The 19264-nt window shown below is 31.6% G+C and overlaps 1 protein-coding gene across 1 annotated transcript in view; it reads left to right on the top strand.

Annotated features, from left to right (window-relative positions):
* vex (somatomedin B and thrombospondin type 1 domain containing protein vexed) overlaps window positions 1-16547 on the top strand; it is a 183976-nt gene extending 167429 nt beyond the window's left edge. The window contains exons 5-6 of the mRNA XM_088256450.1: window positions 13758-13834; window positions 15828-16547. Coding sequence (XP_088112576.1) covers window positions 13758-13834; window positions 15828-16075 — 325 coding nt within the window. The 3' untranslated portion in view covers window positions 16076-16547. The remainder of the gene's footprint in view (window positions 1-13757; window positions 13835-15827) is intronic.
* Window positions 16548-19264: the final 2717 nt, after the last annotated feature.

Here is a 19264-nt window from a genome sequence, read left to right as displayed (position 1 = left end):
ACCCTTCGGATATGTCAATATTATAGGTGCCTCAACTTGATACGAAACATCAATCGTTATTTTTATATGAAAGAAGATGGAAGCGGCTTACGACCTGGCATTTGGAAGCTCTGAGATGCTGAAACTTCCATTTTCTCTCATATAAAAAGAACAAAAGATGTGTCATATCAAGATGAGACACCTATAATGATTATTTATAATATATTTGACAATTTATCATCAAAAAATTAACCGGAAACAAACATAAACCGAGAAAGCAACGAATACCATTCCGATGTAGTAACCGAATCATTAAAAAAAGGACTCATTAGTCACATCTTTAATCTATATTATATCTTGATTTCCTATTTGCTGTACGTGAATTCCATTCACTGCCGGGTATACGACCGGCTGAAATAATTTCTAATTTTCTCCATTGTTGAAATAATTATACCCTTATTAATCATAAAGGGTGGGTTAGGAGGTAAAATTTCCGAAATAAAGGTCGCAAGTTTTCATTATCTACGTTCCCGAGTTTACATCGCAGTGGGTTGTCATTTAATTAGTTGGGAAATGTGTGAAGAAGAATAATGAATGACACAGACGCAAGCGGTAGTACTCGTATACCATAGGGTGTTTTTTTAGAGAACTGTTTCTACAGACTGTCAATTGGAAAGTTGACAGTTGATTAGTAGTACAGTTTACCATTACACCATGAATAGACTGAACAGAACGAGGACGGCCGAAAAGACTTGGCACGATCAGATCAATCAGAACCTTTCTGGTGGTATCAAAAATCTGCGTAATCGGAGGGCATGTATGACTAAATAGATGTGTGAATGTGAAGGAAGCTAGGAGTGTATGTCAGGACAGTAGAGTGTGGCATCCCATCTTCTCTGCCTAGCCCTTGGGTGAAATAGTGTGATGGTAGTAGTATAGGGTTTTTTTTTGGTTTTTAAACTGTCAAAATTATTTCTACAGACTGTCAATTTGACAGTTGACAGTTGATTTGTAGTCCGTTTAGTAGTGTAATACGTTTTGTCATTTCACTATGAATAGACTGAATGTCCATTATGCGCGTCGTAGGTTCGTGAATGGACCGAAAACAATATTCAGCTTGATCCTCTTTTTCAACGCAAAATTTTGGTCACCGATGAGTTAAATGGCTATGTCAATAACCAGAATTGAATTTATAGTGAAGAAAACTCAGAAACCTTTCTCGACACGCCCTTACATCCAAAAAAAGTCACTGTTTGGTGTGCTTCATGGGCAGGTGGAATCATTGGCCCATATTTTTCAAAGACTTTGTCAGTCAGAATATTACGGTCAAGCGCCACAGAACCATGTTCGTACCTCAGTTGGATGGCATTGATGTGACAGAGCTGTGGTTTCAACAAGATGACGCAACATACTACACGGCGGGTGTCGCTATAAATTTATTGCGGAAAATATGAATTTGTATACCTCTTTAGAAATCACCCTATATAACGTATACATTACACTTTATATCTACAGGATATTACTGTCTGCCTGACTATGGAACCAAGTTGCAAGGGTTGGAAATTACACACCAGAACTAATTGCCGAACGTAACGAAGAAGGGATGATTTATTTAATCATTTTTACTGAAACTTCAACCATTATTACTTCATGCATATAATATAATAAAAATTCAAATATTTTAAGTGTTCAAATATTTTCTCACAAAAACTGGATTTGAATCTACTTCTTGAGATACAACAATTGGTAAATGTGAGCTATTTATATCAAAATTTATTAATTGATATTTCATCATAAATTAAAGATAATCGATTTTAATAAAGATATGAAAATTTTTATAATATTCAAATTACTAAACCCTTATTTGTTTGAAAACAATAAAAAAAATCATCTCAATGTAGATGAAAAATAATACGGAAGTCATCGAAAAATAATACGGTAGTCATTGTAGTCAAGTAAATGTATTTGCATGGCTTACAACTTATCATAGGCTGGTTAAGTGATCACACTTGTAACATTCATCATTCTACACATGATTGTCAACCAAACTAAAATAAATGTAAGTTATCCATATATGATCAATCTCATGACGTTACATGATTTAGTTCAAAACAGCCATCTATGATAAGATTTAGAAAGGTTTTATTTAGCAGAGTCCCGTACGCCAGTATAACAAGTCGTAACGCCTGTAAATACCCAGGCTTCTATATTCTACTTCATATTAACATATTGAGATGTCAAAAATTCAAAGTACATCCCAGGTGGAGAAACCCAGATTTGTGAACAAACATTTGGACACACTAAAAATAATCGGAATAGATTTTTTTTCAGAAAAATTAATTCGGTGTTAATTTTATACATTATTCAAATAAAAATATAAAAAAAAATGTCGGAAAAATTAAAAAAAATGAATATTTTTCGCATATCAATTTTGGAATATTTTTACATTTTTATTTCATCCGGAATTAATTAAGGTCTGAGAGGGTTAAGCCACAATGTGTTACGTACTGCATGAATGGTAGCCGTATTTGCATACTCTCCGATCAACCCGTTCAAATCACCCCCCAAAATCCGCCTGCGTCCAAGTAACGCCCGAGTAACTCTGTTTGGAACACACCCTGTATATTGATACACATCTGGCTATATAACATACCTGTATGTATGTAATCTAAGTATGCACATAGAAACATGTATTCAATTAATATATGGATCCATCCTATGTTAACTTTAAATTTTAAGGCGCTTATTCAAAAGCCCGCAATTCAATTAAACCCTGATAACATTTAACGTAATTGAACTTTTAAAAAAATTTTTTTTTCAAAATCAATCAGTATATGGTTTTGAAAAAACAGTTTTTGAAAGGTAAAGCGATAAGAAAAAAATATAATAATTATTATTTTTTTAAATTTTACTATCGCTCACTCCTTTCAAGAACGTGATAAATCAAAAATCGACAATTTTCAGTTGTGCATGTTTTCGGAATGCCCAGATAATATACTTTATCCTAGCAAAAGAGGCATATTTTTAAGTTAATATGTATCCGCTACAGGACAGAAAATTTTGTTTTTGCATTTTGAAGAAAAGGTTTTGTTAAATTATTTTTTTAAATACACTTAATATTTTTAAAATGGAGAAAAAACCTCCAGGTTTTACCTAAAAAGATCTGTTGCACAGTAAAAAGTTCAATAAGTGGCTTGATATTTATTTTTAATACATTGTGTTATATTTTGAACTTTAAAAACGGTCTCCTGAAAAATCAAGTTTTTTGATTTATGACGTTCTTGAAAGGAGTGAGCGACATGAGAATACAGTGGGTGAGAGACTTATTAATATTTTTGCATAGACTTTTCGATACAAGACCAACTGACGATTTAGAAACATAATTATGGTATCGTATTTTCGTAAATACAAAGATAAATTCAACTATACCTAAAATTTAAATAAAATATTGCTCACCCCAAATTTCCAGCAAACGTTTCAAACATGTAACTGTGACATCAGGAAAAAGCGTTGAAAACGAATAAAATTCTTCGTACTCGTATATTATATCACACACCCAGAAAAATAACCGACATATAGCGAATTCACGAATTATTTACACTTCACATGTCTCTTACCAACACTCAATAGTGCATAGGGCACTGCATCGTATAATACACCAGTATTTTAAACAAAAAGTACAAAAAAAGCGATCCGTCTTGAATCAGAACTACGGCAAGGGTTATTAAATATGGGTAAATTAAACACACGCCGGGATCACGTAACGCAGTCAAACGCGCTAATCACTACACTACCGACACGAATTTGAAATTGTTGAAGAATTACGGTCATATAACTAAATATAATTAATATTTTGACTGTGTAATGTAATGAATGACAAACGAAATGAAACCACAGCCTTCGAGAAACTTACCTATATTCAACTGCGCGCACGTTCACAAAGGTGACAATAATTTTGTTACAAATTTAGAACAAACAAAGAACAAAATATTGAAAAAACAACAATTTAACAGTGCCTCCTATATAAATTCCGATCGCAATTTTTTATAATTTTTACTTCACTACATAATGCAAGAAAAATTAATCTTAAAAATGTATAAAACAATATTTCGTGCGTGTCTAAATATTTATCTACAAATTTGGATTTTGTCCACTCGATAATTATTTTGATATTGATATCTTTTACTTATTTATTTTTACTTCGTATATAGAAAAAAATGTACATTGCCAGGCTTATTGCTAAGTAGCAATATCTTCCAACCAACCAAAATAGATAAAGAAGATCTCAACATAGATAAAGAAGTACGTAGAAGTCTGGGCATGTGCAGGAATTACGACCTGTCAAAAGCTAGTTTAAGTGATCACTTTATACACTGTAACATTCACTATTTTACCTATAATTGACAACCATACTACTCAAATTTATGAAATTGTCATTTTGAAAAAAATCATTTTTTTAAATGCTAGTCTTCGGCACCATCTATCGTTGAGTTCAGTTAGTTTTGTTTTTATTTTTCAGACCTTCATGAAATGTATGTAAGATTATTTCCGAATTATTTTATATACTAAGAGACTTGAAATTTTTATTAAACTTATATTTTGGCTAGTTATTATTTTATGGACAATATTTTGAGTATGTCCTAAGCTCTTTTCACAGATCTGGATTTCGTCTATATGGGAGTTCTTTTTATATCGATAACTCAACATAGAAGAAGAAGAACATTGATATCTGGATACATACATTTCATGAAGGTTTCTACTATTTTTTTTCTTTCTTTTAAATATACTCAACTCAACCATTGATGGTGCCGAGAACTCGCACGTGAAAAGGGTGTCAATCGAGGATATTTATTAACTACATAAATTTTCTCGTCAATTAAGTATATTCTTTAAACTTGTCTCAACAAAGACGAAGTAATATTTAGTATGAAATGTTTCAGCTTCAGGGGTAGGCAGAGCGCATGGAACGCCACATCATCTGTCATAAAATATACTCCTAGCTTTCTCTACATCCATATATTTAGTGATACTTACACTCCAGTTACGTTGACATTTAAAGTTTTAAAAGACAAGTAATGAAAAAAACATTATTTTTTGACATCTCAACATAGATGAAGAAGAATATGGAAAATAATTTATATTTGAAGAACTAACTTTGTGATTTATAAATTAAAGTGTAATTTTGTTTTAAAATCACGATAAATATACCGATTTTAAAACCAAGTTACATTTTAATTATAAAAATATGGAAGTCTGGGCTGTGTGTAAAGTACGTCGTGTGTGTAGAGTGATCACTTAAACAAGCCTATAATGGTTGTAAGCCCTGTAAATCCCCAGATCTCCTTATTTTTCTTCATCTATGTTGAGTTATCAAAAAAAATGATAGCTACGTTATTATTACTTAATATTATTGCTTACGTTATTTTTGCTTTTCAATGTCGATATATTTTATCTCAAGTAAACGCGGGAAACTTAATGTTTCCCGCTAATATTCAACGTTGCGTGTTGCCAGCGCGAAAAAAGATAATACCGGGAAAATAAATTCATTTGGTGAGGCAGTAGGTACCTACCTAGCCCGCCCAAGCAAGCGGGAGTTCCTACCTATCTGCAAGTCTCGGGAGCCTGCCCTTCCCGATTTCAGTAGATATCATCTATATAAATTGCGTGTAAAATGAATTATTTATATGCGAAATACGTCTGATCCGGGATTTCGGGAAATATTGCTAAGGAATTTTTATCGGTCAGGTACTTTTTATTTGTGCTTTTTGTATGATATCTCGAATCACGAAAGGTGTTCTTGAATCCAAAATGATCCCAAATCCCCTAGGGTTAAATCCTGTGCTTGTTCTTAATAATAACAATAATATTTTTTTATGATTTATATACCGCCATTTTCGTAAAATACTACCTCAAAGGCGCTTATTCTTCTTTAAGGTTTTTCTTCTTCTTCCTTACATTTTGTTCTCGATTACTGGCCTCTTCCATATCTTTCCGTTTCCTTCGGTCGGTTGCTGCTTGTAGCCAGTTTCTACCCCCCACAGCGGCTATGTTGTCAGACCATCTTTTTTGAGGTCTTCCGACGCCTCTTTTATTTTCCCTGTAGTTGTTGGGAAAAACAAATTTGTCAACTACAAAATTGTTGTCTCTTGATATCTCAACATAGACGAGGAACAACATGAAAGTCTGGGCATTTACGGGGCTTACGATCTGTCAAAATCTTAACAAAGTGATCACATTACAGTTTAGTTTTAACATTTACCATTCTACCAATGATTGACAACAACACTCCTCAAATTTGTTCAAGTTGTGTACTTACTTTTTAATTTATACCTTCTTTCACATGTGAGTTCTCGGTAATAATCTTTTGTTGAGTCTATATATATGGTTGAGTTGAGTAAAGTTTTTAATTATCATGAACCTTCATAAAATGTATGTAAGGTTCTTCCTGCGTTATTTTACATACTGGGAGACGCCTGAAACAAGATTTGAATATGACTAGTTATTTTATTCAAAATATTTTCATTCTGTTTAAACCATTGTTCATAAAACTGGGTTTGTCCGTTTAAGAATTATTTATATTGATACCGACCCCAACAAAGATGAAGAAATTATAATTAAAACATTTTTTTATCACTTGAGTATTATGTATTAATTTTTAAAACAAACACAGATTTTTTGAGTCTACTAAGTTGTATTTTATTAACAAAAACACATATAAATTAATATTTCGTCTACTTATGGCATTTTCTAACGAATGTACTACATTATTACTAGTTTCGGAAACCACCGATGCTTCCATCTATGGATAAACGAGTAAAGTATAATATACTCGTATACTTATTTTTAAATTTTATATTCAAACCCGTAGATGAAAGCATTTGTAGCTGCCAAAACTAGTCATAACAATGATTAAAGAAAACACTTGTTTTTTACCACTTGAGTTTTATTATAGACTACATGTTTCAGAAGTTAAACTTCCATCGTTCAAGTCTGTATAATAACTGTAAAACTGTATAATAACTGTCTGTATTATACAGACATGAATGATGGAAGTTTAACTTCTGAAACATGTAGTCTATAATAAAACTCAAGTGGTAAAAAACAAGTGTTTTCTTAATAACTGTAAAACTGTATAATAACTGTCTGTATTATACAGACCTGAATGATGGAAGTTTAACTTCTGAAACATGTAGTCTATAATAAAACTCAAGTGGTAAAAAACAAGTGTTTTCTTTAATCATTGTAACATGTCTTACCACAAAGTTAATGCCGAAACAATAAATAAAATAGTCATAACAATACTAATGTGGTAAAAAAAATGTTTTATTTATACTTTTATCATGACTTCAGTCCACTGGGCTTATTATACAATAGATGTATGTAGAAATACGTATATTCGGTCGCTGTGAAACAGTAAGATTCCCCATTTAATTGTATTTACTATTTTTGTCGAGAATTCTCCCCCGAGTATCGAGTGATTAATCTGCTTCTCTCGGGAGAGGCGACTCCTAACGGGTAGATACCAGGGATGCAGGAGCGAGGGGATGCAAAGGACGAGGGAGGCAAAAACGTAATTAAACATTGAAAAAAAATCTGATGAATTTACATCCAAAAGAGGAATGTCGTCATTAGAATCTAAAAACAACACGATTAATGAAAAGTTACGTATATATGTATATTTTGTCCGCCTCCGTAGTGTAATAGTCAGCATCCTTGGCTACCGTTCTGGAGTTCGATTCCCAGGGGGGGTCAAATAAATAAAAGTGATTTTTTCACTCTAATATTCATTCAATATTACTCTGGACTGGTGCCTGAAGCGGAGGGCTGATCACCTTTCCTTCATGTGTTAACGATCAAGATAACACTGCGTTTATACGATGCAGTGGTCTATCGTATCTTGATCGTTAACACGCGAAGGAAAAGCAATCAGCCCTCCGCTTCAGTCCAGGGTGAAATAAATAAATATTAGAGTGGAAAAAATCACCCCCCCCCTTTAAGAATCAAACCCGGGACCTCCAGAACGGTAGCCTAGGATGCTGACTATTACACTACGGAGGCGGACATATATATGTGTATATATATATATATATGTATGTATATATATAAATAATATATATATATATATATATATATATATATATATATATATATATATATATATATATATATATATATATATACATATATATATATATATATATATATATATATATATATATATATATATATATATATATATATATATATATATATATATATATATATATATATATATATATATATATATATATATATATATATATATATATATATATATATATATATATTTATAAATATATATATATATATATATATATATATATATATATATATATATATATATATATATATACATATATATATTCATAAATACATATACATATTGTCAATATCTGCAAACATTGATAAAATTAAGTCACCCTCAAGATTCCCATCACGTTGTTTCGGACGCTATCGACTTATTTTTCTTATCACATCTCTCGTATACAATTTTATGTGTCAACCGTAATAAAGTATATCTCCTCGAACGTTCCCTTTATATTAACACAAAAACTCTATAATATTAAACAATACCAACGGGTGGTGTCTTCATTATAATTTCGTTCAATCCTCCGTCGTAAATTGACGAAACCATTTCAGTTACCTACTTCGCATTTTACGCTTTACCTCTCCTCGAATTATTAAAACGGCACTATCAAATACATACACTTCTATACTTCTATTCATGTCTCAACACAGATGAAGAAGAATATGGAAGTCTGGATATTTACAAGTTCACGGAACTATGTAGTTGTGTTAAAAATAAACTCAAAAATGGTCTTGTAAAAACTGCTTTATTTTTTAATATCATGGGCATTATCATCCATTATGCTTAAGGTTTTAATGCTTCCATGGTCCAGAATTTAAATAAATCGTTAAAACACCGTTTTTTTACTGAAAAAATAAGTTTTTTTTCTAAATATTTTTTTTAACCCTTATCCGCACCCTAATGGTGCATAAGGCACTGCGTCATATAAACGCAGTGTTATCTTGATCGTTTACACATGAAGGAAAGGTGATCAGCCCTCCGCTTCAGGTACCAGTCCAGGGTAATATTGAATAAATATTACAGTGAAAAAATCACTAATATTTATTTGACCCCCCTGGGAATCGAACCCCGGACCTCCATAAATAAATAGTTATTTTAAATAGTTATTTTTAATTTAATAGAGTTATTTTAAGGTAAGGGGTAATAAAATACTGTCAAAATGATATGGTGGATACAATATTGTCAAAATGTGTATGATCGAAACAAATTAATAAATCGTGTATTATGTACAACGTTCAACTTTTTTTGTTGTTTTTAAACGTCTGTCAAACGATGAAAGTACATATAAGCCAGGGGTTTGATGTTTCCGTGCTTACAATTTTGAAATTGGGGTTAAAGATTTTTTTCTTTATAATACGTTCTAAAAAATAATTTCCTTAGATATTATACATAAGACGATACAGGCTATAAGACACACCGTAATTCTTAACAGTTTTTTAGAAAAATAATTTTTTTTCAAAAATATTATTATTATGGAATTTTCAGGTTCTTGTGGAATCCTTGGCATTACATAATTGTAGTGTGTTTTTGTGTGCTAAAATGTTGTGTTATGTAGATGACAACATTTTTATTCTATGTATAATTCCCATCACTAAATGTTACCAGATAGAGGTAGGTTTCCCGCGGTATTGAATACATGGCCATTAGACTGCCGAATATTTAATATCAAATACTTTTCATTACTATATGAATTTTGAGTATAAAATGCACCTGAATTATGGAAATAGTTATGGAAGATAAGATTGCAACTAACAGTCTGTAAAAAACGGTAATTATTCGAAATTTCAGATTGATCCAATTAAAGAAAGTGGGTCGAAATCGCGAATTGTGCTGATGTATCGACCCCATGATCAAATAAAAAAAATAGAATAAGAATCCATTTGTGGCTATAAAGCTACTTACATATCGCTCAGTCCTTTCAACTACGTCATATATAAAAAAAAACTTGATTTTTCAGGAGATCGTTTTTAAAGTTAAAAAATAAAATGAAATAGATTAAAAATAAATATCAAGCATCTTATTGAACTTTTTACTGTTCAACAGATCTTTTTAGGTAAAACCTGAATGTTTTTTCTCCATTTGAAAAATATTAAATTTATTTTTAAAAAAATTAGTAAACAATACCTTTTCTTCAAAATGTAAAAATAACACTTTCTACCCTGTAGCGGGTAAATATTAAGTTAAAAATATGCCACTTTTGCTGGGATATAGTACATCTTCTGGGCATTCCAAAAACATGCACAACTGAAAATTAACGATTTTTGATATATGACATTGTTGAAAGGAATGAGCGATATGTTATAAAACATTAGAATTTCATAATAATACAAACTGCAAAGTAAAATCTGCGAAACGATTAAACCTGATTTTAAACCTGCGCTGTATTGTCATGAATGGATAGATCATCGTTTATATAATAATGTATTTTTAAGATCAAATTTTTTTCTCCGTCAAACCGCTTTGCGTATTAAATCCAAACGTGACCTTTTCAACAATGGGATTAAGAATACATTTTTAGATCGGTGGTCCTCATAGCGTATGGATCACAGGGTACGTTTCCCGTCACGGCCCAGCTTTTATAAGAAAATCCCGATTCAAAGAGTACATCGCCTACATTTAGTGATGTACTTTGTTCCCGGAGAAAGAAGGATTCCCGGATTCTGCAAATTATCTGGATTCAGTGTTTATATCCAGGATTTATTGATTTATACTCAATTCCTTTACAACTCGCTATGATTCAATCATGTATTTTAAGTAAATTAACCGACCATCACGTCGCTTCCCCAAATGGGTAGGAAACGGGAATAGAACGCCACACCAATCTGTCTTTGCACACCATCATCGCCTCTTCCATATTCATGCATCTCCTCATACATTCTTCTCTTCTTCAAACCCTTATCCGCACCCCAGTGGTGCATAGGACACTGCATATTAATTAACGCAGTGTTATCTTGATCGTTAACACATGAAGGAAAGGTGATCAGTCCTCTGCTTCAGGTACCAGTCCAGGGTGATATTGAATAAACATTAGAGTGAAAAAAATCACTTATATTTTTTTGAACCCCCTGGGACCTCCAGAATGGTAGCCGAGCGTGCTGACCATTACAGTATGGAGGCGGACGAAATACATACCCGACGATTATTTCGACTCCTGACCCGTCCGCTTTCAATTATTTGACAACCTGATTATGCCAAGTCTTCCTCTGATTCTTTTTCCATCTATCTACTGGCAAATGTTTGCCTCATAAATTGAACCACCTCACCGATTTAAAACTAAAATCTGAGAAAAAATGAAACTATAGTTCTATGATTGGTAAACAAAATAGGAAAAAAACGAATTGTTCAAAAAAAGAAAAAAAAGCCCTTGGCATTTTCATCCCACCAAACCTAATTTGAATATGGCGACTCTGTTTCACGTAACTTCCCTGGTAACCAGAACTCTGACCGGGAAATTTTACTCCCGATTCCCGGAATTTCGGAGTAGGCGGCACATCACTACGTGCATTATATTAATCCCGAATACAGCCTTTGAACACGTTTCACCCCAAGGAAAGCCTTCTTTTTAATGGCTACCAAAGGGGATGATTTCGGCCCTGAAATAAAGAAGATGGTGAATGGATGTTTCGGGACTTCTTAAGATGTTATTATCCCGAAATTTTGAGATTTTTTCAGAGCGATGAACCTTTTCAAATATGCCGAAAATGAGCATAATAGGGATAAGCTCCTTTCAAATGTTAAAATTTGTATTCAGATATTTTAATGGTCTGATAATATTTAGCCTTTTCAGCATGTTTGATAGGAGATAGTCCTCATTTTTTGCGCCTTATATAATATTTATGTATTTATTTTACGACTTTAGTCTTTTAAAAATATTTATAGTTTAAATATTTAAAAAATAAATGAAATACTTATATAACACTACTTATTGAGTTTTATTTCATTACACACGTCTAGTGTCGAAAACTATTGTTTTTATCGACAGGTAATTAGTAAAGCTAACGAGCAAAAATAATATAGGCATTTGAAGAGGTTGGAAGTGTTATAAATAAATAGGGGGGGATTCAGGAACCGAACTTCAATTTCAGGAACTTTAGGTAAAAGGAAACCTAGATACTAATGGTGACGTATTGAGGAAAAGTATTTTACTACATTTTGCGTATGTCCAAATACTTGTTCACAAAATCTGGATTATCTCCAATTACAGGAGTTATTTTCATATTATTTTTTAACATCTCATCAAAGATGAAGAAGAATATGGAAGTCTGGGCATTTACGGGGCTGACGACCGTCATCGGCTGGTTGTGAACAAGTATTTGGACACACTCAAAATGTTGTAAATAAATTATCTGGTCAAATTATAAGCTTAAACAAAAATGAAAATGGTATTTTCTGGCGTTTCTCATGTGTGTGATTATAATCCAGGATTCGGACCTCACATACTAATATAAGAGTTTCTGCTTAGTAAAAACCTTCTTTACATCTCACCAATAGATGTCTCTAGTGAAGTTCTAGTGATTCAAGAACAAGGTTTCTAAATTGGTTCATATATATAGAACTTCCAAGAATTTGAGTAGTGTGGTTGTCAATAATGGGTAGAATTGGTGAATGTTACACGTGTGTAAAGTGATCACTTAAACCAGCCGATGACGGTCGTCAGCCCCGTAAATGCCCAGACTTCCATATTCTTCTTCATCTTTGATGAGATGTTAAAAAATAAAAATAAATAAAAATAAATAAATAAATAAATAAATAAATAAATAATATAAGTATTTTACTTTTTAATATTTTATCAGAATTTAATTTTTATGTCTTTCTAAATTTTCTATATTGCTCATGACTTGACCTTTGTTTTTGACGGAGTGTAATTATTCAAGTATATGTGAGTCAAATGAGATAAACCTGAATATTTTTTTGCTAGTTTCTTTTACTATTTCACCTGTCGATGACAGCAACTATAGTTTTCGAAACTAATCGTGTGTTTAAAAGGAAACTCAATAAGTGATTTTATCGACATTTCATTCCACAAAGTTAATGCCGTATAAACAAATAATATAGTTACAATATGATAAGCAGGCCACACATCATGTAGACAGATCCTATTTTGGGCTTAAAACCAGCTGGTTAAAAATGTTTTCAACTATTGATTCGCATTCACTTTGTAGTAAAATCTATCCATTTTTAATTTAAATTTTACGTAGTAAATACCACTACATCTTAAAATATATTGTGACACGTGTTTGCCTATGTTCCAGTGATAAAAAATAAAATTAAAATTAATATTAAATAAAAATAAGAAACAGCATCTTTAACTTTCAACGTCCCAAGGACCCAACTCTAAAACATAGAATAAGCTTCACATACGGTGTTTGAAAATGTCAAAACACGTGTCACAATAAATTGTAAGAAATTATTTTCAACTAGTTGGTTTTAAATCCAAAATAAGATTTTTAGACAGTTCAGAAGCGCTTTCCTAAATATATCAACTTTTGAACATTAACTCATTCTTTCATTTTGCCTTTGTTCCATGATCTGGTTTTCCTCTCAACTCTACAGATAACTAATTAAAAATGGATGAAACTACACATGATATATATTAATGCATTCCACTTCTATCTTAATTTTTAACTCTTTGTTATTTTAATTTTTCTAGATACTGCGTAGAGTTCGAAGTCCTGAAAGCTTCCAAAGCCTGCAGAAAGGAGAGCCAATATAAACCACTACAGGAAGGTTTGTAAAAAAAGTTTTTAAACTATGGTATTCAAATAAATACAGCTAGTCACTTATATTTATTTTGACTCCTTCTTGGAATCGATCTTGGGACCTCCAGTACGGTAGCCGAGGGTGCTAACCATTACACTATGGAGGCGGACAGAACATGTTTATATATGTATATATATATATATATATATATATATATATATATATATATATATATATATATATATATATATATATATATATATATATATATATATATATTTATGTATATATATATATATATATATATATATATATATATATATATATATATATATATATATATATATATATATATATATATATATATATATATATATATATATATATATATATATATATATATATATATATATATATATATATATATATATATATATATATATATATTTATATATATAAAAGTCTAACTTCTTATTTCTTTCTTCCCATCTCGATAACTTCTTCGTTTTATATTATGGTATTAATAATTATTTTTAAGAAAAATATATTTTGGTTTTTTAACCTTCGTTGTAACTCTTTAGTCGATATTTGAAAGCTTATGTTACCCTGTATAACAAATTAAACAACCATTTTCTCTCTAGAATATAAAATGTACTAAATAGCATTTGGGAAAATATTTAAAAGAAACATTGTATGAGAATATCCTGTGGCCATTCATCCGGAAGTACACAATCGGTCCCACTCGAAGGGATCTTGAAAACCTTTTTCAGGAAGCTTTCATGGCATCAGGAGAGACTCTTTTCCTTGACAAAAACAACGATTCTGGGATCAAGATCCTTTTAAGAGCTGTAAAATAATTTACTTAAAAATCCTTAAGGCTTTAAAAAAAGACGAACGACGTCGGAAAAATTTTTCAGCAAAAAGGATCACTTTAACTTTATTTTTTAATATTTTTTTATGTTACTTAGTTACGTTTATTTATTTTTTTGAAATTTAAAATTACATTCTTTAATTTTGAGATATCCACCAAACTATCTGATATGGTTTAATTATTTTTTTATGTGAAGAAATTTGTAAAAAAAATATAAATAAAAACATTAAGAACGTGATATATATTTTCATATTATTTTTTGACATCTCATCAAATATGAAGAAGAATATGGAATTCTGGGCATTTAAGAGGCTGACGACCGTCATAGGCTGGTTTAAATGCCCAGACTTCAATATTCTTCTTCATCTTTGATGAGATGTCAAAAAATAATATGAAAATAACTCCTGTAATTGGAGATAATCCAGATTTTGTGAACAAGTATTTGGACACACTCATAATGGTGATATTAATTTTATTTAATATAATTATTTCATGTTAATCATACGAGAAAAGTTACCTAATACATACAAAACAACACATCATAATACAAAACCAACTTATACAAGCTAAAATGTTGTGCTTGCAGTTTTTTTATTGTAGCATTATGAATAGATGTATGAACGCGGAAGAGGCGAAGAACGTTTGTAAAAACAGAGTGTTGTGGGGTTCTCTTCTCTCTGCCATTCCCTACTGGGGGTAGTTAGTTCTTCTTCTTCTTCTTCTTTATGAGCCCTCTGACCTCCACTGCTAGATGAAGTGTATACCTCTTCCCCTTCTTTCCGTGGAAAACAGAGGATGAAGTTTATTTATTGTAGATTGATTTTGCTGTTTATCATCATCTGTCCGCCTCCATGGTGTAATGGTCAGCGTGTTAAGCTACCGTGCTGGAGGTCCCGGGTTCAATTCCCAGGGGGGTGAAAATAAATATTAGTGATTTTACACTGTAATATTTATTTAATATTACCCTGGACTGGTTCCTGAAGCGCGAGAGTGATCACCTTGCCTTCATGTAAGTAATGATCAATAAAACGCCGCGTCAATTCGATGCAGTGCCCTATGCACCTTTGGGTGCGGATAAGGGTTGTAAATAAAGAACTTGGGATGTCGCCCATTTTGGCGTCCACGCTTTCATCTTCGTCTCTGTCGCAGGTGAGCGCGTGTGCGTGCGCTGCGAGAGCGAGGCGCTGCGCAAGAGCCTGCACTGGCGGTGTCAGGGGCACGGCGTGGCGGCGCGCTCCACCCGCTTCTCGGCGCTGTCGGCGCCGCACTGCCACGGCAAGTGGCTGCGGGTCTCGCCCGACCTGGAGGACGCGGCCGGCGCCAACCAGACCGACGCGGACGGCGCGTGCGCGGCCAGCTCCTGCGCGCAGACGGGCGCGCAGTTCATCTTCGTTTGAATTTCAAATTGGAACGAACTGTCAAAATTTTAAATAAAAAAAGATGGCGGCATAAGGAATTTCAGTGCATGGAAAACAATATGGGTTCAAATGATATTTTTATATTTTATATCAGGGCTGTCCATTGTCGCACAGAGAAATATTTGTGCAGTGGAAGTCGCTTGTAATGCGAGTTTGAGGGTGGCGTATATCTGACCCGCGTTATATAATATAATCACCGCGGTATAATGGCGGCAGCCACATAACGGATATCATATTTTTAACTTGACAGAAAAAAATCGCAAAGATTTCCATTATTCAACAAAAAAATATGTTATTCAAAAACAAAATTGGATGATAAATTTTGTGCCACCTTAAATTGTTAGAATACTGCAGTTATCTAGTCTACAAATCGCTCACTCCTTTCAAGAACGTCATAAATCAAAAAATTTGATTTTTCAGGAGAACGTTTTTAAAGTTTAAAAATATAAAACAATATATTAAAAAGAAATACCAAGTCACTTATTGAACTTTTTACTGTGCAACAGGTCTTTTTAGGTAAAATCTGAAGGTTTTTTCTCCATTTGAAAAATATTTAGTTTATTTAAAAAAATAATTAAACAATACCTTTTCTTCAAAATGCAAAAACAACACTTTCTGCCCTGTAGCGGGTAAATATTAAGTTAAAAATATGCCGCTTTTGCTGAGATATAGTTCATTTTCTGCCCATTCCGAAATCATGCACAACTGAAAATTGACGATTTTTGATTTATGTCGTTCTTGAAAGGAGTGAGCGAAATATCAAATATGATACTACGACGACGCGTACGACGCCATTTGCAAAAAAATATAACATCTTTCGATAGGGTGATTGATTTTGCGCCACCCTGTAGATACTGATCAACCAAATATTTTTATTCTCCAAACTATTTTATTTGTCATTTGAACCTCTTTAGTTTTCCACTCTTCTGGCAATCGATGCCAGACATCTGATATCTGAGGAAAAGTGTTGTTATTTTAGATTTAAATTCTGCTTTTTATGGCACGAGTTACGGTTTTCGCCAATATTCACACGGTGCCAACTTTTAAACAGGTTAATTAAACGTAGAATAAAGATATTATGAACGAAATGGGATACTGTCAGTGGCATCTACAGAATTTTTAATCGGAATAGGAAGTAGGAAAAACGTATCAATTTACATTAAAACAGAAAAATCTGGCCACCTTTGGCTATATTTATTCAAGTCTCATCTCATTCAAATTCTATCATGTATTTTTTGTATCAAAATACGAATCTACTGAATTCTTTAAAAAATATGACAGTTGTTTCGCCTTACAAATATAATATGTATTTCGTGTTTTGTCGCTTAAAGACAACCAAGAAAATAATTCTTTCAGTGAGCACTGCTCTTATGTCCATATGGAACGTGCGCCACTGGCTAAATATGATCAAGTCAAATACTGTTTTTTTTCAACCACTATTTAGATTCCATGAAAAAGGTCAAGTAACACAATTTAATAAAATTTTATGTATTTTAATATACCTGGTGCAAAGTAACCTTGAATGGTCCAAAGTAACCTCAATTTATGGTTTCCAATGCAATTTCATAGTAGTTTAAAAAGGATTTAAAAAAAATCTTATTTAAAAGAAAACACTGAAATTCCTTATAATCAGTCTCAATGAAGTAATATTACGTTTATTATTTCCTCATTTATACTATACCTTAAGTAGTTATATTTAAAAAATATTTAGTTATAGCATAAGAATAATTTATGACTTTTAAATAAAAATTCCCTTTTTTATGTATTTTTTGAAAATGATTTTAAACGATATAAATCAATTTATAAATCCAATTAAATTTTCACTATTACATAAATTTGTGACTTTAAAATAACCTTTGTTATTAAATTACTATAAATCTTATTATAACTTAATTATAGCGTAGACCGGTTTCGGTGCCAACGCCTTCTTCCTCAAGATTAATTAATATTAAACAATAAAATAAATAAAAAACCAACCGGCGGTTTTTTTTTTATTTTTGTTCAGTAAATGATATCAATAAATTAATCTTGGAGATGAAATTGTTTGGTTCGAAACCGGTGGGCGTTGGAATTAGATATAAAGCGATTTTATAACACAGTGATTGTGTAAATTATAAATTGGAAAATCAACCAAATAACTATTTTTATTTTTGTCATTTGATTCAGCAATCACTTTCTGGTCAAATCTATCCATTTTCATTCAAGTTTAATTGGTAAATACCACAAGTTATTAAAATCTATTGTGACACGTGTTTCGATGCATTCCACATCATTTTCAAACACCGTATATGAAGATTAGTCTAAATTTTAAGATTTGTTTCCACGTGTCACAATACATTTTAATAAATAGTGGTATTTACTAAATATAACTTGCATTTAAAATCAATAAAATTATTTCAAACATAATAGTTTCTTTATTGACTGCGATGAAGTTTATTTTGTAAAACTTTGTTATACTTACTATACGAAACTCTGTAAAAAAAGGTACGTTATAAATAACATGCAAACATAGCAAACAGTAGAATTTTAAAACAACATAAAATTTGATTTTAAAATTCTAGTGTTTGCATGTCAAAAAATAAAATTGTACTTCGCAAACGTATGACAGAGAACACGCTACATAAAAGTTAAAACACAATATCTCTGGAGTTGAAACACAAATACGTTTTCTTGGAAGTTATTTGTCCGCCATTTTAAAACAACTGTCAAATATTCGCTGGAAAGCGATGAAAATGGTGACGTCTGGCGGGAAAAACCGTTCTGGGAACAACGTAATATTCTTTTGAAACGGTATTGCACTTTTGGAGTACCTACCATACCTTCGTATGTAACTACAATATATACCGATATGAAGGTCTTTAACTACATATTATATTATTACAAGCATAGGTATTAATTTGAATGTTACATATATAATATTTATTAACATTAAACGTCAAATAATGCAAAAATTTTGTTAAAAAAAATTCAAACCATGTTTTTTTCCAAATACCGGATACAAATAAGAGATGAAACAGATTATTATTTTTCCGAATATAAATAAGATATGCAAATTTAGATTTTTTCAGATACCGGATTAAATAAAAGATTTAACTGGCAATGTTTTTTTAAATATCGGATACAAATAAGATTTGAAACTAATGATAATTTTTGGGATTCACTTTTGGT

Source organism: Brachycentrus maculatus, unplaced genomic scaffold, assembly GCF_059751285.1.
Source record: "Brachycentrus maculatus isolate JH-2025_06_01 unplaced genomic scaffold, ASM5975128v1 h1tg000061l, whole genome shotgun sequence".
NCBI classification, from domain to species: domain Eukaryota; kingdom Metazoa; phylum Arthropoda; class Insecta; order Trichoptera; family Brachycentridae; genus Brachycentrus; species Brachycentrus maculatus.
This window is presented reverse-complemented; position numbering and strand designations above follow the sequence as displayed.